At 44.6% G+C, this 21570-nt stretch overlaps 1 protein-coding gene across 3 annotated transcripts in view; it reads left to right on the forward strand.

Moving 5' to 3' along the window:
- The first annotated feature begins 1560 nt into the window (after window positions 1–1560).
- NEDD1 (NEDD1 gamma-tubulin ring complex targeting factor) overlaps window positions 1561–21570 on the forward strand; it is a 38610-nt gene continuing 18600 nt past the window's right edge. The window contains exons 1-6 of one of the 3 annotated variants that reach the window (XM_007522040.3): window positions 1561–1661; window positions 4056–4202; window positions 6580–6677; window positions 11314–11430; window positions 14249–14389; window positions 20699–20928. In XM_007522040.3, the coding sequence (XP_007522102.1) occupies window positions 4067–4202; window positions 6580–6677; window positions 11314–11430; window positions 14249–14389; window positions 20699–20928 (722 nt within the window). In that variant the 5' untranslated portion in view covers window positions 1561–1661; window positions 4056–4066. Of the gene's footprint in view, window positions 1980–4055; window positions 4203–6579; window positions 6678–11313; window positions 11431–14248; window positions 14390–20698; window positions 20929–21570 lie in introns of all 3 variants that reach the window. The other 2 variants (XM_060195583.1, XM_060195584.1) reach the window with 2 other exon arrangements.

Below are 21570 nucleotides of genomic sequence, written 5' to 3' on the forward strand. Positions count from 1 at the left end.
AGACAGACACCTGCAGACCTGCTTCACCGCCTGGGAAGCGACTCCCCTGCAGGTGGGGGGCCGGGGCCTTGAACTGGGATCCTTACGCCGGTCCCTGCGCTTTGCGCCACCTGCGCTTAACCGGCTGAGCTACCGCCTGACCCCGACTTTTTTTTTTTTCCCTTCTTCTTCTAGCGTTTGCCCTTCTTCCGTAGCCAGTCCACAGCGTCAGGTTGAGCCTGATGTCAAGTTTCGAGACCTCCTTTGAATCTGGAGAGGTGGCAGTCGTTGACTCTGTGGGTCATAGTCTGTCTGGAGCCGCAGGGGCAGTTCGGGTCGTCTCTGGCTCCCCAGCGGTGGAACATAGCGGCGCACCGGCCATGGCCTGTTCGATACCGATTGAGGAGGGCCCGATCATAACGTGCCAGGTCAAAGCCGGGTGGACGCTTGCAGGGGTCTGTGATGAGGTGATTGTTCTTTACCTGGGATGCATTGGATCGACCTTCTCGTGGTGCATCCCGTGAGTACCCATTCATTGGGGAAACTGACGATCCTTCCTAGCCGACTGAATCCACATGGATCCCAGTCACTTTCAAAGCCAGCAACAAGCAGCTCCTGCCAGCTTTCAAGCTGTTGGTCCTGCTCTTCGAGTCCCCCAACTTAATGTTGAGGGGCTGTCCTTTGCCAAACGCGTTCTTATTGGTCAATTGGCGATACAGCATCAGGCAGATGTTATCTGCCTACAAGAAACACATATAGCAGTCGATGAAGCTGCTCGATTCACCATCAGTGGATTCGATTTAATTTTTTTCCCTTATCAGAGAGAAGAGAAAAAGGACAATCAGAAAAGAAAAGAAAAAAAAAAAAGAGTCAGAAGTAGTAATAGGTGTAGGTGTGACTTAAAAAGGAAGTGACATCGGGAAAGTAGAAAAAATGATAGATAGATATGGATATAGATAGCTATAAAATATAAAGGACCCCGACTTTTAAAATTTTTATTTTTATCTTTAATTTATTGGATGGAGACAGCCAGGCATGGCGAGGAAGGCGGTGACAAAGAGGCACAAAGCGGCCAGGCGCTGGCGCACCCGGCTGAGGACTCACACTGCCGAGTGTGAGGACACGGGTTCGATCCCCGGGCCCGCACCCGCAGGGGGGAAGCTTCACAAGCGGTGAGGCGGGGCTGCGGGGGTCTCTGTCTCCCCCACCCCCTCTCCATTTCCGCCCGTCTCTATCCAACAAACAAATGTAAAATAAATTTTAGAAAGTGGCAGCCAGCCGGGCAAAGCAGCCTGGGGCGGGGGTGGGGCCGAGGTCGGGGAACCACTGTACTTGATGGCGCACTGCAAACCCAGCAAAGGGAAAGGGAGAAAACGTGCTGATAAGGAGAGGGAGGCGGGCAGACAGACGGACAGACGCCCACAGCCCTGCGTCACCGCCCGGTGAAGCTTCACCCATGTGGGCGGGGATCGGGGGCTCGAACCCGGGTCCTTGAGCGCTGTAACGCGTGCGGCAGGCGGAAGCCCAGAGCCGCGCACACCCCCCCCCCCGCCCATCCCGCCTGCCACTCGCAGCTCGGGGGCGGGACTTCCGGCCACCCCGTTGAACTCTCGAGGCGGGAACCGGAAGCGCGGCGCGGAGGGGGCTGCGTGGGGGGGCCCCCGCTGCCCCGCGGCCGAGAGGTGAGAGGTTCCGGAGGGCCGCGAGTCCGGCTCCCCGCGAGTCAGAGCTCCGCGCGCCCGGAGAGGCCTGGCGCCCGGGGACGGTGGCGGGGCCGGTGTGCTCCCGCGCTTTGGGCGCGGAAGCGGCGGGGAGGCCCGACTCTGCCGGGGAGAGGGGCGGCGGCCCTGGGTGCAGTTTGCCACCGCGCACGCCCCGGACCCGCACCCCCGGCCCGCCTCTGCCCGCTTCTCCGAGGCGGCTGCTCGGCCGCGTCTCCCCGCGTCACCGTCCCCCGGACGCCATCCCCTGGCGGGGCCGAGCACCGCTGCTGCCGGAAGGTCGGAACCTTCCCGTTGGGGCCGGGCTAGTTCTCCCCGGGGCGGGCGGCTCACTTCCGGTGTCTCCGCCCGGAAGCTGACGTCACGCCCCCTCCCGCGCGGGGACTGCCGGGAGCTGAGGGTCTGAGCGGTCGGATCCCGGGGGCGGGCGGGTGGCCGCCGCGTGATGCCTGCAGAGCTGCAGCCCCTCTAAGAAAACTCCGCTTATGCCTGGATGGGGACAGGGACTTCGAGACACACGGACACCCGCCCTTGTCTCACTCCCCGCCCCGCCCGCGGGTGGTGGCCGGGGGGCTCGAACCCGGGACCTGCCGCCCTGCGACATGTGCGCAACCCGGCGCCCCGCCGCCCGGCCCCTGTTTCCTTTCTAAAATTTTCATTTTATTTTTTTATTGTTGGAGAGAGACGGACAGACACCTGCAGCCCTGCTTCACTCCCTCCCCGCCCCGCCCGCAGGTGGTGTCCTGGGCTCGAACCCGGGACCTGGCGCGCCGCCGCCCGGCCCCCGTTTTCTAAATTTTTTATTGCTGGATAGAGACACGGGGAGAGACAAAGAGAGAGACACCTGCAGCCCTGCTTCACTCCCTTCCCCCCCCCCCCACACCCCACACCCCCGGTGGTGGCCGGGGGGCTCGAACCCGGACCTGGCGCCCTGTGACATGTGCGCAACCCGGCGCCCCGCCGCCCGGCCCCTGTTTCCTTTCTAACATTTTCATTTATTTTTTTATTGTTGGAGAGAGACGGACAGACACCTGCAGCCCTGCTTCACTCCCTCCCCGCCCCGCCCGCAGGTGGTGTCCTGGGCTCGAACCCGGGACCCGGCGCCCCGCCGCCCGGCCCCTGTTTCCTCTCTTGAAGCCGCGGGCTTGTACTGCCCCGCGCGCTTGGGATGCCGCTGGGATTTGAACCTGGGGCCCACTCGGTGCCTCGGCCCGACAGGCTTGTCTGCAGCCAGCAGCGGCCGTGCGACGTGTCTGCCAGGCGCCCCAGGTGTGCAGACAAGTTGCCGGCGCACGGCCCTCCCTGGGACCCCGTTATGTGTTTGCTACATTTTCTGTTTTCTTTTTTTAAATGATTAAAAATTTTTTTTTAATATTTATTCCCCTTTTGTTGCCCTTGATTTTTGGTTGTTGTGGTTATTATTATCATCATTATTGATGTCGTTGTTGGATAGGACAGAGAGAAATGGAGAGAGGAGGGGAAGACAGAGAGAGATGGGGAGAGAAAGACAGACACCTGCAGACCTGCTTCACCATCTGGGAAGCGACTCCCCTGCAGGTGAGGAGCCGGGGGCTCGAACCATGAGCCTTACGCTGCTCCCTGCTCTTTGCACCACCTGCGCTTAACCCGCTATGCTACCGTCCGACTCCCTTTAAATGATTTTTTTTTTTAAAAAAAGTTATTCCGCACATGGCGCAAAGCACAAGGGACCGGCGTAAGGACCCAGGTTCGAGCCCCCGGCTCCCCACCTGCAGGGGAGTCGCTTCCCAGGCGGTGAAGCAGGTCTGCAGGTGTCTGTCTTTCTCTCCCCCTCTCTGTCTGTCTTCCCCTCCTCTCTCCGTTTCTCTCTGTCCTGTCCAACAACGACGACATCATCAACAACAATCATGACCACAGCAAGGCTACAACAACAAGGGCAACAAAAGGGAAAATGAAAGAGAGAAAGAGAGAGAGAATGAGTTGTGGGGCAGCTGGCTTGATAGCCGGGTGGGCAGGGAAGGGCCTCACTGAGGAGGAAGAAGCAGGGTGGTGAAGGAGACTGGAGGAGACGCGGGCAGATGTGAAGGGGGAAGCGCCTCGCAGGCACAGGGCAAGCGGGGCGGCGAGTCAGGCATCCCGGGGGGCCCTGGAGCCGGCCAGGTGACCTTGGCAGGCAGGGTGGCTGGCTGGCTGGGTGGGTGGGTGGAGAGCCCCGGGCAGAGCTCCGGACCTGGCTTCTGGCCTAGACGCCGGCTCCTCGGCGCTGAGCCCACGGGGGCCAAGGGTGGACAAGCGCCGTCCCTGGCTGTAGGTCGGGTGTCTCATTTGTGACCTCCTTTCTTTTCCTGCCTGTCCCTGATCGTCTGAAACCAGCAGCAGGTGCAGCCATGCAGGAAAACCTCCGGTTTGCGTCGTCGGGAGATGACATTAAAATATGGGACGCTTCGTCTATGGTGCTGGTGGATAAGTTCAACCCCCACGCGGCACCGCATGGCATCAGCTCCGTGTGTTGGAGCAACAACAGTATCCTTGTGTCCTTTGTTTTTCTACAGTCGCTGCCGTTTCGCTAGGTTGGGCCATCAGCATCCGCTCCGCTTTGCACAGGCCCCATAATGAGAAAGACATTTTACATGGCCACGAAAGATGAAAGGAATCGGATCTATTAAGCTGTGGATACACTGATATTCCCCCTTAATCGAAAACACTTAGTTGCAACCCCTGTGCTTCTCATTCATACTGTAGAAATAGCTGTGTGATCAACAGTTTATTATTGAACTCACGGAGGAAGGTAGACAGTGCTAGGAAAATCCTGAAAGGCTTCGTCGTGAGTTTCTGCAGCCAGACTTGGATGTCTGTGGGTCTGGTAGGGGAAGGAAGGACAGATTTGTTGGCGGGGAAATGGCTCAGCTGGTGGAATGCTGTTCTTGTATGCCTGAGGCTCCTGGTTCAGTCCCCAGTACCACATGTGCCTGAGTGCTACAGGGACTTCTTAGATGACTGTCCTCTATCTAAATAAAACGAATGTTTTAAAAAGACGGTTTAGAAAGGCGGAAGCAGAGGTTGGGAAAGGAGATAAAAATGGTATTTTTATTATTTTACTGGTATACTCTCTCTTTTTCTTCCTTTCTGTTGTGGTGAATATAGTTTAATTTCCCAGACAGGCAAGGAAGTTGTTTAGGTTGAATTTTTCTATGATTATATATATAGTCTTAGTACACAGAAATGGGGATAAGATAGGTAAGTGGATTGGTCAGTCGGTATCTCAGTCCTGAACAATTGATGTCTCAGGCCAGATCCTTGTTTGTGACGGGGGCTGTTCCTAGTCATCATAGAGGCCTCCTGGCCTTGGTTTTCCAAGTGCCCGTCGTCACCAGTTGGGACAGTCTGGAGTTGCAAATGTCTCCTGGACTCCAGTGTCGCCCACACGTGAGGACCACCGCTATGCGTGTACTGTTGGCACCTTTTGCATGAAAGTGTTCTGTGTATGCTTGGTATTGTAGAAGTCATTCTTTTGTGAGACTCATACACTATTTCTTCAACAAGTTAAATTTGAGCCATCTGTCAAAGTATCAATATTCTGCTTCCTCGTGAAAGTAAAAACAACTTTAAAATAGGACCAACTCAGGAACAAAACTGAATTCAAAATTTCTAATTATTATTGTAATCACATGAGTAAATGACGCACTTTCATGTCGTGTTGAATTTATTCATCACTCCTTGATTTTGCTGCTTTAGCACAGAGCCAAAGGAATGATGAGAAGGGCAGTGCACGGAGCATGTATGCCAAGCAGCAGGCCACCAGACAATGCCAGGGAGCCCAGCTTTCTAAGTTTTTGTTAATGTTCCTCGCATTCTCATGATTTCTAAAACTAGCAGAGTGAGAAGCGGGCGAAGTAGATTCCCCCCATGTTTTATTCTCCTCTGAGTCCCCCTTTTTCTTTTTCTATGAGGAGAAAAGCTGTGGTAAGGCGAGAATGAGTCTGACTACCACAGTCCATGATTTGTTCACGACGCTTCTCAGTGCTCTGCAGAGAGCCCACGAGTAACGCAGTCAGGACGCTGTCTCTTCGAGAGTGTGGGTGGAGAGTGCTTAGCTGACTGGGGCATAGGAAACAGAGCTGATCAAGAGCGTAGATTTAAGCTTCTCACATTGTAATTTGCCGTGACCTCACAATCGGCTTCTTGTACTTGTTTACATTGTATTAAGCATTTTGGTTTGCAGATACTTTTGTGTTTATGATTATTTCACTTACTATATTAATGTGAGATATATGAATTTTTAATTTACATTTTAAAGTAGCTTATTTATGATTGGATTTAAAGTAATTCATTCAAATCAAATTTAGTTGAAACAAAGTCAAAATTAAACGCTTCTGTAACCCATACTTTCTCTTTTTACTGTGGTATTCATTTTTAATACATTTCAGACTGAAACCTGCCGCCAGAGAAATCGCAGTCCTGAAAAGTACCAGGCTTCCTACTTGTAGGAGACGAATATAGGTGTTTGCCCGCTAGCTTAAATTGGCAGGCACTGCTAAGTAACTCCTGGACAGCTTTTATGGATAAAAGGCTGATTGGTACTTGCTAATGCTGCTTTCATCATGCTGTCATTCTTGGAGGATAAGATGAGACCTTCTGGCCTGCTCTTTGAAAGTGGAGTAGTATTTCACATGGGTCAACTAGCTTTCAAGTGATCACAAGGCCAGAACGCAGAGCTCTCCCCTGTAGTGGTAGGAGAGAGAATTAGCCTTAGTAATTAGTAGCCTGAGCCGTTTTTGAGAGCTGATGTATGTTACACGCTGTGTGCATGTGCTTGCCTGGATCACCAGAGTTCTTTCCATGACGGGCAAGTGCGGGAGGTGCTCTTGAATTGTTTGATGCTCCGTAACTTTTCATTTAGATAACCGTCTAGTGACAGCATCTTCCAGTGGTGACAAAATAGTTGTTTCAAGTTGCAAATGTAAACCACCTATTCCCATTTTCGAGCTTGGTAAAGGGGTAAGTAGTTTTTTTGTTTTTTTTTTTAAATTTTGTCTTTATTTGGGGAGTTAATGGTTATTGATGCTCACAACTAAATATAAAGATGTTTCAATACATTGTTAACATAAGCTTAAAATAATACAATAGTATTCAAAAGTGAGGTGATGGTGCCGCATCTTTTGGTGAAATAGTATTGGGCCCTAAGGAATCATCAGGACTTGGGTTCTGTCAAGTAGGCTCTTCTTTCTACGTTGCATTCCTCCTCCAGGAGGCTGCTGCTGATGTCCCTTTACTAAGGTCACCGTGTTTACGGTATTCCTGACCTCGTCCCAGCCTTACCGAACTGGGATTCAGGATAATCAGCTAACAGAGTGGCTTTGTACCAATCAGCTTTGGTCCCAGAGCACTTCCACGAAACTCTCAGCACATAATGTTTCCTTATCCTTTTGTTTTCTAAGTTAATCCTTCTCATTCAGGATAATCTGTCTTTATTTCCAATCAGACATTCTCTTTGAAAGCTACTTCTTTTAAAAATAAGATAGGACCTACATAAAATCTAGAAAAGAGAAAGCAGTAGCTTCTTATACATATTTTGGTAACATAATTCTATACCCTGGCCAAGTTATAAGGAACATACCTGGACAATAGGGCATGAGCTCATGTAATGTGAAAAGGATTTTGAATGCCTGTCAGCCCCTTTCTAAAGGTATCTAGTGGGATTGATTCAGACATCAGTTCCAGCTCACAGATGCTGGAGCTGGAGGAGAAATTCTACCCCTGCTAAGGGTAGAGATGAAGTCTGATACAGACAGATACAGACAGTGGAGGCGGAGAGCATCCCATAGCCGCTAACTGTAGATTGCATTCTTCAAAGCTCTTTAGTCATCTTGGGGTCTTTAGTTCCTGTGAAAGTAGATTAACAAATAGTTGTTAAATATCAACATCAAAGAGATTATAGTTTCTGCCTGTCACTTTTATGTATTGATCCAAATATGCTACTTTTTTTTTTTTTAATTATACCTTGGAAACAGAACTTTTTCTTTTGGATGTTAAAAATTTTCTCAAGTGTGATAATGTGAGGGCTTTGTGAATATTACAACCTTCACAGTTATGAAACCACACCAGGATGCAAGGGCATGGAAATGAGGTCATCATAGTTATGATTTGAATCTACTTTGATTCATTTTGATTTGCTTATAGAAGTGTTTTGCTAATATTAGTTTACTTTTATGAGTAATATGAACTATTAGTGCATTGAAATTCTTTTGTTCTATAGGATACAAGTCCTAATACGCATGAGCCATTTGAGATATTATATCTCCCTGACTTGAAAAAATAGTGTTCTAGGGGACCAGGCAGTAGTGCACCTGGTTAAGTGCACATATTATCATGCTCAGGGATATGGGTTCAAGTCCCCATCCCCCACCTGTAGGGGGGAAGCTTCACTAGTGGTTAGGCAGGTCTATCTTTCTCTCTCCCTCCCCTTTCAATTTCTCTCTGTCCTATCAAGTATAATAGGAAGGAAAAGAAAAAAGAAAAAAAATTGGGGGAGATGGCCACTGGGAGGGTGGTGGATTCCTATTACCTGCACTGAGCCTCAGTGATAACCCTGGTGGCAATTTAAAAATAATAAAAATAAGCAAAAAAAAAAAAAAAAAAGTAGTGTTCTATCCAACTTTAAATTTGATAAGTTGCTACATGCTCCAGAAATTCAGTTGGTGGATTTTTATTTATTTATTTTTTAAAATTACATCTGCTGTCTGGTGTCTCGGGCTACATGGCTTTTCTAATAGCCATATAATTCCATTATTTAAGTTCATTAGTTCCGTTAATAATAGATTAGCATAAAAAGATCTTCTGCCATCAGAGTAAGCCATCTCTATACAGGTTTTATTTATTTATTTATTTATTTTTATTAATTTTATTTTTGAGAGAGATGCAGAGAGAGAGAGAGAAACACCAGAGCACTGCTCAGCTCAGGCTTATGGTGGTGCAGGGCATTGAACCTGGGACTTAGGAGTCTCAGGCATGAAAGTCTGCTTGCATAACCGTTGTGCTGTCTCCCCCCGCCCTTTTTTTTTTTTTTTTTTTTTAAAGATTTTATTTATTTATTAATGAGGAAGATAGGAGGAGAGAGAAAAAAACCAGACATCACTCTGGCACATGAGCTGCCGGGGCGGGGGGCGGGGGGGGAGATCGAACTCAGGACCTCATGCTTGAGAGTCCAAAGCTTTATCACTGTGCCACCTCCCGGACAACCACAGGTTTTATTCTGAGTCCTTAAGAATCCTCTGGCTATGTGGTGGTGCACTAAAAAAGCACACATGTACCTGCAGTGAAGCAGGGCTGCAAGTCTCTCTCTCTCTCTCTTGTTTCCCCTTTCCTCCTGATTTCTCTCTGTCTCTACCCAATAAACAGACAAGTAAAATATTACAGAATAATTTGGATTTGATTATTAGAATCTCAGTGTATCAATTTTTGGTGAGTATTATATTTATATATATTTTTTCTTTTAGATAGAGATCAAGAGGTGGAGACACACATACATACACACACACACTCAACACACACACACACACACAGACACACACAGACACACACAGACACACACACACACAGACACACACACACACACACACACACACACCTAGACCTGATCCTGGGTTGTGCACATAGCGAATCAGCACACTAAGTGAGCTGTTTTACTGACACCCCCCACCCCCTTTTCATCTTTTAAAGATGATTTGACCGTTTGCAGAAAACTATACTTATTTGTAGTAATAGCCAGACTTTAAATCTCATTATCAGTTTAGACCAAACTAAGTTCCTGGAATGATGTCTGCAGAATTGTAGTAACTTGACTGGAACATTATTATGCTCCTGATACTTGGTAGTACTTGACTCTTGGTCAGAATTTTAAGACCTGAGTAAGCCTTAGTGAGGGAGGCTGTCTGCATCCATTAAATAATACTTTACTCTTGAATAGAGGCCATTTCTGAGATGCCTGGACTCAGGGTAAGAACAGTAGCTCTAGTTCTCACACTCATTTCTCAGATGAGGAGACATAGGCCTGGAAAGTGGAGAGCATGCCTAGACCAACTTAGCTGTCCTTGCTAAATCACAGCTCCTTTCCTTAGGATGAGTCTCTCTCTTTCCCATGGCATTCACCCAGAGAATACCTGGTGTAACTACAGAGCATGTCTCTAGATTTAGCAGGGAAAGCCCTGGCAGCACTGCGTTCTGTCCTGCCCTTAGCACTGTATTAAATACACATACTCCGTGTGAGAAAAACTGGATGGCCCCTGTGTTTTAGGGCTTTATTCTGTAACTCTTTATTGGCATGGGCATGGCCTTAGCCCTGATAAAAGTGACATGTTGCCAGAAGACACAGCAAGTTAGTAAGCAGAATGCCCAGATGGTGAAAAAACTTGGCTGCGCTAGTAAGTTGTGTCAGATGACCCAAAGAGAGCTCCTGTAGAGGTGACAGGAGCAGGAACCTGATGACCAAATCAAGCAGTGCCCCGAAGCTCAGGCAGTCGTAACCTTTCAGCCAGAGGAGAACAGCTTTGCTGAGGCCGAAACAGATACAAGCGGGTTGTGTCTGAGGAAGGTGAGGGAGGTCAGTGGCTGGAGAAGTAATGAGTGAGGAGGAACTTGAGGAGCAGGAGGCAGGAAGGCAGCAGCAGGCAAGTAAGGCCAAGCCCCATCTCATGGCTTTGGAAGCTATTCTTCCTGTGATGGGAAGCCACTGGAAAATGCTCAAGTGGAGGGAACGTGGCTTATTTGTTTATCAGTGCCGAGACCTTACACACGCATGATCCCCTTGCTAGCACTGGATATATATATATATATATATATAAAGTTTCAGAGAGTGACAAAGGCATAGGCAAGAAACCACAGCACAGCCGCACCACCTCTGTAGATGCCCCTGGTGCCGTTCCTGGGGCTGTTCTGTGGCACTGAGGGTTCAGTCCCGGGTCTTGGGTCCTTGGCAGAGCTGAGTGTGCTCTGAGCCAGTCGGACTGGCCCCAGCCCGTGACTGACTTCTGTTAAAAGATGATGGTCGATACGCAGCTTGGAGTGTAGGGAAGTGGGAGTGGAAGCAGGGCAACCCACTTGGAAGCTGCTATTGTGGTTTCACAGGGTGTGGGTTAGGATAGGAGTCACAGCAGGGGTAAAAGTCCCCCCCCCTGAGATTTATTTAAGGATTAGAGACTATAACAATAGATTGGAGGGAGGGGGGGGTTAAGGGTATTTTGGATTTTTATCATCTCGAGAAACTTAACTAGATGGTATATTTGTGGCGAAGAGTGTAAGGTCAGATTTTGAGCCCTGCTTGATTTAGGCTTCCCAGAGGGAGGCATGCTGCAAGCCTTTGGGCAGGTTTCTTGTCCTCTTTCTAAAGCTCGCCCCATCTGTTATGGAAGTTGACTTGAGGGCTCTCCAGACTTGACCCAAAACAGGGAACTAAAGCAGACCCGCCCTCACTTGGAGCTGCAGACCGATTTTAAGAAGAAGGTAAGAGGGGACGTTAGTACAAGGACTGGCATGTTTGTAGCACTAATTCAACAACTATTTATCGAGTGCTGACTCGGTATTGAAAGCTAGCTGTGGATTCTATTAAATTTAGTTGACTTTTTGTTTTCTTTAATAGGAAAAGCAGACATGTATCAATTTAAATTCAACTTCTATGCATTTGGTAAGCGGAGGCCCAAATAAAACTGTTAATATTTGGGATTTAAAATCAAAAAGTGTTCATCGAACTCTTAAGGTAAGAAACTTTGTACCCCTCCCATCCTATGATTTTGTTAATGTCTCCTTTCTTAAATAAATAAATAAATAAATAAATAAATAAATAAATAAATAAATATACAGAAATGGATATCTCACAGTATGTTTAAAGTAGTGGTCGACTTGCCCTTTAATTTTGAATTTTTATGATCAAATAAATGCTTCGGAATTGAAGTGAGGAATTTTTTAGGGAAATTAAAGATGTTATTTTGCTGAAGTATAATTTATGTCTTAACTTTTCCTCCCTGTACATCACCGATGTATATTATTGGTATTGCTTTTTCCTTATCTTTTCACCTACTTGTACTCTTTCTTTGGGTGAACCATTTTCTTTATTTTTTTTCTAAATTGTGATTTTTATTGTTAATAGAGAATTTTAGCACTTTAAAAAATGAGAATGGTTTTGTTTGTGATTTCATTGTTAATAGGAAGTTTTTAGCACTTTAAAAATGAGAATGGCATTGCTATATAACAATCAAATTTAGTGTCTAGAGCTAGGGATTTGGCTTCTTAATTCTCTCGTGTATATTTCTGCGTTCCTTGTATATTTCTTTTTTGTATATATACTGATTGTAAAATGGATCCTAAAATAATTTGCATTTTGTAACTAGTGCTTTTTAAAAACTTAACTTCTGTTGTAGTCAGATAATAAAAATAATAACATTAAAACCTTTGATTCTTTTCAGAATTCTGTCTTCTATTATTAATGTTCTTTTAATATCTGGAAGTTACTTTTAATCATTCTCTGTTTTAATTTTTTTTTAATATTTTATTTTAGAGAGAGACAGACAAAGACATAGACACACACCAGAGCACTGCTCAGCTCTGGCTTATGGTGTTACTGGGGATTGAACCTGGGACTTGGAGTCTCAGCCATGAGAGTCCCTCTTATCCTATGGTCTTGTCACTATTTCCATTTTATAAATTAAAAATAGTGGAAGACAATTCCTACTATCAAAGAAAGAGAGAGAGAGAGAGAGAACAGTTGGTTTTGATTAAGTGGCAGCCGCTGTGCATAACGTGTGTGTTGGTCTGTCCAGCAGCTCTGCAGAGGAGGCAGAACTTCTCTTGTTTTGCGCACAGAGGGACCGAGCACTGGAGACCTTAGGTGTTCTGTGACTTTAATGTCCGGTGGGTAGGAATGACAGAAGATTCACTAAGTTCTTCGATTCAAACCGCAAAGCCATTGTTTAATTCGATTAAAACTATCTAGAGGGGTAGCCCTGCTGTCAGTAGAGGGTGTTTTGCAGAATTGAGAAGAGATTAGGCCACGGGCTGTTGTACACTTCAGAGTTTATCACTCACCCCACCCTTTCTCACTGCATGACAAGATTCTCGTCCAGCTTCATCCTCAGTCTTCCCTAACTTCTTCACCCTGTCCTCTGTCGGTGGGCTGTTAGACTGCCTCCGCTTCTTGATTATTATGAAAAATGGAGCTGTGAACTCAGTGATGCATGTGTCCCTTCTAGTGAGTATTTCCATGTCCAGGAAAGGCATTGCTAGATCATAAAATATTTCCATTTCGTGTTTGCTTTTTTTTTTTTCGTATTGTTTTCTTTCTCTCTTTCCCTCTCTCTCTCTCTTTTTAAGTAAGGAGAATTTTATTTTTCAGCAGACAACTGCTTAGCTCTGGCTCATGGTGGTATGGGGCATTGAACCTGGGACTTTGGAACCTCAGGCATGAGAGTCTCTTTGTACAGCATACTGTTTTCCATAGCAGCTGAACCAGTTTGCATCCCCATAGTGGAACGGAGTTCTTTTCTTCCCACACCCTTGCCAACACTTGGCATTTCCTGTTCTCTTGTGTAAAACTACCTCCTTTATTATGATCACGTTACTGTGCTCCTGCTGGAGATCTGAAATTGGATGTTGGAATACAGTTCTTGTGAATTCAGTCTGTTGAAAAGCAAACAGTGCTTTTCCTCAATGTGTGTTCCCCTTGATATCTGAGAAGACAGTTGGCTCCAGTAGGAGGAAAAGAAGCTCTGGGCTTATCCTGGAATTGGATTCACACACTGTAATTATGTGGGCTTGCAGAGTGTCTTAGCCTTCCTAAGCCTCATTTAGTTAACTCAGCTATAAAATGGGAAAGCAACCCTGCTTCTCCGAATAATTCACAAATCTCCCGATGGTAGCAGTTACCCAGTAAGTGGAAGCAGCTGCTATCATCGCTCACACGTGCCAGTCTCACTGTGGCTCTGGGGCTTCTGTTCTTTGACCACTTCCACTTGACTGTAACTGGCTTCGCCTTCCCTAGGCATCTCTTATCCTCTCTTTGGGTTTGAACCCCAGCTGTAAGTCTCCCAGAAAGCTTCCTCTGTCAACTCAGTTCACTGTGATGCCACTTATCTTTTCTCTAGCACATTGCCTTTACCACTTACTTAGCATTTGTTCTGCCATTTTCATCTTAATTTAAATGTTCTGTCTTTTTAGCTGAACAGTAATACTCTCCTGGACAGGGACTCTCATAATAGTCAACTTGCAATAAATGTTACTTGTCAGTAGAAGTGAATTCTTGAAGGTAGACATAATACCATTTAGAAAATTACCTTCCTTTCCTGTCTCTTGTTTCAGAAAGCCTGATCATTACTGTGGTTGTGAAAAATAACCCCCTGGGAAGAGTTGGTGTTGGCCAGATAGTTTCCTATTCAGTTGAGTCATTTTAAGTTAGTTGGGAGAAATGCTAAAGCAAAAATGAGTTTGAGAAGTATGTTTTTATCTACAAAAAAGATAAATTTACCCAAAAAGGGCTATTTAAAGTTCTATGGCATTTACTTGCTTTCATTTGTTTCATTCAGGATCATAAAGATGAAGTAACATGTGTAACATATAATTGGAATGACTGCTACATTGCTTCTGGATCTCTCAGTGGCGAAATCATTTTGCACAGTGTAACCACTAATTTGTCCAGTACTCCTTTTGGCCACGGTAGTAATCAGGTATCATCTGGGTTTCTTCAAAATAAAGGGGCCTAGGTTTTAAATGGTCTTAATGCAATGCATACAGTGTGAGAAAAGACAGGGAAGGTAAATGAAGTGTATTGGGACTTTGACTGTCACCCCCCAAATTAGATTTAATTCAAGTTTTTGATGAATTGAATGTCAAAACCAAAGGAGTCCTGAACAGGGAAAAAGCTGTTTAGAGGGTATCTTACTATCTTCGTGTCATCAGAGACAAAACCATAGGAGTCCTGAACAGGAAAAAGCTGTTTATAGAGGGTATCTTACTATCTCCGTGTCATCAGAGACAAAACCATAGGAGTCCTGAACAGGAAAAAGCTGTTTATAGAGGGTATTTTACCATCTCCATGTCATCAGAGACAAAACCATAGGAGTCCTGAACAGGAAATAGCTGTTTATAGAGGGCATCTTCCTATCTCCGTGTCATCAGAGACAAAACCATAGGAGTCCTGAACAGGAAAAAACTGTTTATAGAGGGTATCTTAACATCTCCATGTCATCAGAGACAAGTACTTTGCTTTCTGTGTTGTCACGGAAGTAGGAAGCATTACTTTGCTTTTATGATCTATTTTGGTTACTTGGATTTTTGTTTCTCTGTGAGTCAACATTTTGTTTTAGTAAGGAGATGCTGTTTTAAGACTGTGTTATGTCAGGGTTATAATATTTCACATCTCCCTGAAATATATGGCACGCAGACCTCTCCCTCCACTGTGGCCGCTGGGTTTCCACCCCTGACTTTCCTTTTTAGTAACTGCACATCTGGAGGTAGAGACCAAGAGTTTATTTTGTATTGTGGTAATAGAAATATAAAGCCTGAGCCCATAGACATTAGGATTATTGTTTAAAAATCTAAATTGAGTTGTCTCACTCCTTAAGAAAGTAGAATGCTGGAGAATGGGTGGTGGGAATTGTGTGGAATTGTACCCCTCTTACCCTATGGTTTTGTTAATTAATACTTTCTTTAAAAAAAAGAAAAAAGAAATGCTGTAAATAATAATAAAATTTAAAAAAAAGAAAGTAGAATGCTCAGCATGAAACATTGTCTTATAAAAATGAGCATAAAATTAGCATAAAAATTAGGTCATTCTTATTCTTTTACTTCAGTAAAGTAAACTGTCAAGTGCGAATAGCAATAACAGTCTCACAGACAGGTATGTGAGATCAGTGAACTTTAAGTGGAAAGCCAGCTTTTTAAATTTACTGGCCCAGAACATCTTGAGGTTGAAAGCATTCCCTCCAGCTCCCACTTAGTTACCAGTTATGACTTGACCTCAGTAATCATATTCTGTGTTTCAGACTCACTTAAAATAGAGTATTAAAGAAGGTGAATAAAATGAACTGGGGTATCATGTTTTTCTCTTTCCCTGGAACAAATGTCTATATACAGAGAACTTGTAAACCCTGTTATTTCATTTTCCTCTGTATCATTAAGACAGAGAACTTCAGCCATGTACTAGCAGTTGGCTCCTATGTAAGTGTGAAGTCTTGTTTTTCTTCATGAGGGAAACCCAGTTTATGATTCTGCATACTTACATATCTCTTTTTTAAATTATTTTTATTTTTATTTATTTATTATTAGATAGAGACAGAGAGAAATTGAGAGGAGAGGAGAGACAGAGAGACACCTGCAGCCCTGCTACACCACTCGTGAAGCTTTCCCCCTGTAGGTGGGGACCAGGGGCTTGAACCCAGGTCCTGGTGCACTGTAGTATGTGCACTTAACCAGGTGCGCCACTGCCTGGCCCCTTACATATCTCTTTTACAAACAACACTGTTGAAGTCTTGGAAGAGTTTTAAAGCATTTAAAAAAAAATTTTTTTTTTTTTAATTTTTTTCCCTTTTGTTGCCCTTGTTGTTTAACATTGTTGTGGTTATTGATGTCATTCTCGGTGGATAGGACAGTGAGAAATGGAGACAGGAGGACAGACAGAGAGGGGCAGAGAAAGACAGACACCTGCAGACCTGCTTCACCGCCTGTGAAGCAACTCCCCTGCAAGTGGGGAGCCGGGGGCTCGAACCAGGATCCTTACACTGATCCTTGCGCTTTGTGCCATGTGCACTTAACCTGCTGCGCCACCGCCCGACTCCCTTAAATCAGTTTTTACTTATAATTTCATTATGACTCATTTGACCAGAAACATACTACTGAGTTACTGCTACCTGAGCAGTCATTGGAAATTGCACAGCCTGTAAAGTGTACAAGTTACCATGTGCAAGGACCAGAGTTCAAGCCCCAGATGCCTACTTGCAGGGAGGAAGCTTCACAAATGATGAAGCTTCCTCTCCCCCTCCCCATGCTCACTTGATTCTCTGTTTCTATCATGATGATAAAATAAATAAAAATTAATAAAAATGTATTTTCAGACTTGTGTTTTTCAAAACCATTTTAGACTTCAAATATTTAAGTACTCATTTCTTAAATTTAAGTACTTATCAAAGCTTCCAGTTTATGAAATATTTGACTTAATTCAAATAAATTTACCCAGGGGCCAATTTCTTTGTGGAGCATTTTTACTTTAGCCAATGTTACTGAGAAAAATAGTAGACAGGGCACATATAACAATTGAATTAAAATTTTCTATTATGCTTCTGTGAATAATCAGGAATTTGAAATCTTTAAAATTATCTAATTGATTTCTTAGTGGAAGTGACAGAGCCATGCGTCTCACTGAATATGCATTATACTGCATTTCCTATTGGAAATGAGATTGCCTGAATATATTTAGAATCTTAACTTTGAAGTGTCTGCGCTGAATTGACGCTGCTATTTTAATGTGGATCACAGTGTCTTCTGCAAAGGAAGAAGAGCCTACTTACTGCTTCTGCAAAGCCGCCAGAGCTGACAGACTTCTTAGATTGTAATCGCATGTCACCTTCTGGCAAGTTTAGCAGTTTAGGTTCACACACAGGCTGACCCACGTTGCCTTTCAAGTGGTAGCCTTTTGCAAAAGAGTTAAAAATGAATCATTGTATTGTTCTCTTAGGCTTATAAATGGTCTTTAGATGCAGCAGATTTTCTGTGAGATTTGAACCATAATGTATTGCAGTGTACTAAATCCATTTTATTAAGTGAAATTTTCTTTGTCAAGTATTAATACACTGATTTGAATGCTGCGACCTGGCCAGTGCACATGGTTATTCATCACCATTAAAAGTGTTACTGGTTTTTTTTTTTTTTCAAGAATGAGTTTAAATTTGGTGAACTTGGCTGATTTTTTGTTTGTTTGTTTTGTTAATTTATACCTCTATTCTGGCACTAACAAAATTTTAACTACAAAGCTTTATGTGTAGAATAGGGCTCTGTATGTCACATAGACACGTTGATATTTTGCTTGATGTTACAACCTTGATTCTCTCAATATATGTCCTTAGCATTTGTTTGTAATTGGGTGACTTAATATATTTTGTCCACGAGTAGTCCGGTGAAGGACAGATTGCCACGGGAAGCTTAAGGTCTGCATCATTGTGTACTTGTCATTCAAGGCTGACCTTTTGCTTCTGGTTTTCTCTTCCACACTTCTTAGTGGGGATTTATATGAGGAATGTCTTCATGAAGTGTCTCTGTACATAGATGTGTCTCCTGAATGTTACAGCTGGCTTGTTGATCTAGCTTTCCACCTTTTCCTCATGCGTGCTGTGTCCCAGGTATTATGATGCTCTTTTCTAACATTGTACTTTGAATAGCCTGTAGAGTAGTTCATGGATCAACTGTCATGGTCAGTCTCAACATTCTTACAGTGTTCTAGGTATTCTCCCAAGTTTTTATGATCACGGTGAGAACTGTCAGTTCATAGTTTCCGGAGTTCCACATGGCTTTTTTTTTTCCTTACTTTTTCTTTGGAGTATACAAACTCTCGTTCATTGATTTAGTGGCAGACTCGCATTCATCTGAGAAGTTCAGGCATACTGCTGTAACATTTTTATTTCAGGATCGTCCCTTTTTTTTTTTTTTTATTGCTGGGGGCTCATTGTTCAGAACATGTGTTCAGAACAGCTTTTTGAACTGGGGTCCTTGAGTTTCCTTGTGACCTATGCTTGATGGGGTGCCACTGCTTGAGCCCCTCATAGATAGTTTTATCAGGTCACAGCTGTGCTCATTTGGTAAAGTTTGTCTGATAGACTCCTTTCTGCACAAGCATATACCTTTGTATTCAATAATAACTGTAAGAAAAAAAATGCATTATAGGTAACTGTACTGGGCTTTTCTTTGCCAAAACTTCTTGAATATATAACTTTTTTTCTTTCTTTATTCCCTTTTGTTGCCCTTGTTCTATTGTTGTAGTTATTATTGATGTCTTGTTGTTGGATAAGACAGAGAGAAATGGAGAGAGGAGGGGAAGACAGAGAGGGGGAGAGAAAGATAGACACCTGCAGACCTGCTTCACCGCCTGTGAAGCGACTCCCCTGCAGGTGGGGAGCCAGGGACTCGAACCGGGATCCTTATGCTGGTTCTTGTGCTTCGCGCCACCTGTGCTTAACCTGCTGTGCTACTGCCTGACTCGCAATAAGTTTTTTTTTTTGACTAGGACAAGATAATCACTTTGTATATGCCACTGATAACAAAATAAATTAATTTTTTATTTTTTAATTTTTTTAAAAAAATATTTATTCTCTTTTGTTGCCCCTATTGTTTTATTGTTGTAGTTATTATTGATGTCATTGTTATTGGATAGGACAGAGAGAAATGGAGAGGGGGGGGAATACAGAGAGGGGGAGAGAGACAGACACCTGCAAACCTGTTTCACTGCCTGTGAATCAACTCCCCTGCAGGTGGGGAGCCGGGGCCTTGAACCAGGATCCTTATGCCGGTCCTTGCGCTTTGGGCCACGGGCACTTAACCCGCTGCGCTACCACCCGACTACCATGAATTAATTTTTATTTCAAATATATGATTGGATTACTACTTTGTTTACCCAGGGCCATAGAACATTGATCCAGTATCAAGGTCTTGATAATCCTCTAAAGAGGTGATTTAATAGACATTTAAAGTTGAGAAATTGATGATGTGTTGTTAGCAGAGAGGTTGGTCTTTTTTTTTTTATTTTAATTTTTATTTATAAAAAGGCAACACTGACAAAAACCATAGGGTAAGAGGGGTACAATTCCACACAATTCCCACCACCAGAGCTCCGTATCCCATCCCCTCCCCTGACAGCTTTCCTGTTCTTTATCCCTCTGGGAGCATGGACCCAGGATCACTGTGGGATGCAGAAGGTGGAAGGTCTGGCTTCTGCAACTGCTTCCCCACTGAACATGGGCGTTGGCAGGTCGATCCATATGATACTGCATCTGCTGATCCCAACCTAATCAACGCAAAGAACAGCACCTCGGCATGCTTCACGTCAGACTGTGTCCAGAGACATTAGGCATGGAGTGCCAGCCTTCATGCTGGTCTGATCTGGCCTCTGCATGAGACGCTGCTGTCTGTCTGCAGAGCCTGCTGTCGCCTGCCTCTGAAAGGCAACAGCTGGTCATGGGTGTCTTACATCCACTTTCCCACTCCTGTAGAGTTTACTTAATACTTAACTTCTCTGTATGTCTATATTGCTGTCCTTTTGTAGGGAGCAACTGATTTAGATATAAAATACTTAATTCTTACTACAATAAATGATAATCCCAAAACAGGTTGGGAAGAACCATTTCAAAGTCCTACTCCATAGCCATGCCTCCAGAAGTCTCCAGAGTCCATCAGTTTTAACCCAGGACCCTTTTACTCTAACTAGATATCTCTTTATTCTGTTCCAGCAGCAACTGGAGTACCCGGCAGACATGGGAGGTTAGAGAAGAGCCTGCCTTGGCCTCAGGCTGAGTCTCTAAAGAATGGAGACAGCTCGTCCTGGTCTCTCTCGCGTGTTGCCAGGCGCCCCCTCCCCCCCCCCCCCCGCATCTGATTTTTGATTGGCTTCAAGTATTGAATTGCTAGCACACCAGATGAATGGAGTCTCATTTGTTCTTTCCCAGAATTCTCTGATACTTGTTTGTGGTTTGTCTGTGATTGTCACTTTTTTTTTTCTTTTTTGTGGGTTTTCTAACACCGATGTATTAATGGAATCAATTTCATTGTGACGTGATCTGTAAAATCATGACACATACCTAGTTACTGGGATATCAGTATGCTTTGGGATCATCTGCTTGATCATTATTAGTCGTGATGACTGAGACCTATCTCTCTAAAGCAGAGCTCTGAGTCTCATGTGAGGTATGGTTGGCCACTGTTTATACTGTGCATATGAAACATTCTTTGGATGGCTGACAGAGACTACATAAGAGGTATTCTTACTTTTACAGTCTGTCCGGCAACTGAGGTACTCCTCATTCAAGAAGTCTCTACTGGGCAGTGTTTCGGATAACGGAGTAGTAACTCTCTGGGATGTGAATAGTCAGAGTCCATACCATAACTTTGGCAGTAAGCACAATGCTCCGGCTTCAGGCATCTGTTTTTCTCCTGTCAACGAACTGCTGTTTGTAACGATAGGGCTGGACAAGAAAGTCATTCTTTATGACACTTCAAGTAAGAAGTAAGTATGGTGTGCTTTCCTTTATGTCAGCTCATGACCACACATACTTGTCATTTCTGTGGCCCTCTGGCTCAGTGTGTGTACTGAGTATCCTGTGCGACAATGTTCTCCCTTCTCTTCCTATGCAGAAAAGCAAACAAGCAGTGACAGGGCATGGGCATTCTTTCAGCATACTTTTTGGGTCACCAAACTGGCTCCCATGGACAGAGTGCACAGTGCTGCCATGTGCTCAGCCCAGTTCTGAGCCAGGTCCCTCCGTGCATTGAAGGACGCCTCGGTGCCCTGGGCTGCTCCCTGCCTTCTGCCGTTCTGTTTCTATCTTTAGAGATAAGTACTCCGGAATTGGGAGTGCCAGTACTTTCACACCTTTATTTAGCACACACATTCTTTTTCAAGATATGATCAGATACATAAACCTTGAGTCATGTGATTCTTATCGAAAGCAGGGTTCTAAGCGACCAGCAGATCAAGGTCATTCTTGATAGTGGGGCTTGTCCTGAGCACTGTGGGCCACTTGGCAGCATCCTTGACCTCAGGTAGCACATCAGGTAACACTTGCCCATGTGTGACAACTTAAGCTATCTCCAGGGAATTCAAAGACAAAATTGTGAACCCCTGATGTAGAACTATGGAATATATAAA

Source organism: Erinaceus europaeus, chromosome 7, assembly GCF_950295315.1.
Source record: "Erinaceus europaeus chromosome 7, mEriEur2.1, whole genome shotgun sequence".
Taxonomy (NCBI): Eukaryota; Metazoa; Chordata; class Mammalia; order Eulipotyphla; family Erinaceidae; genus Erinaceus; species Erinaceus europaeus.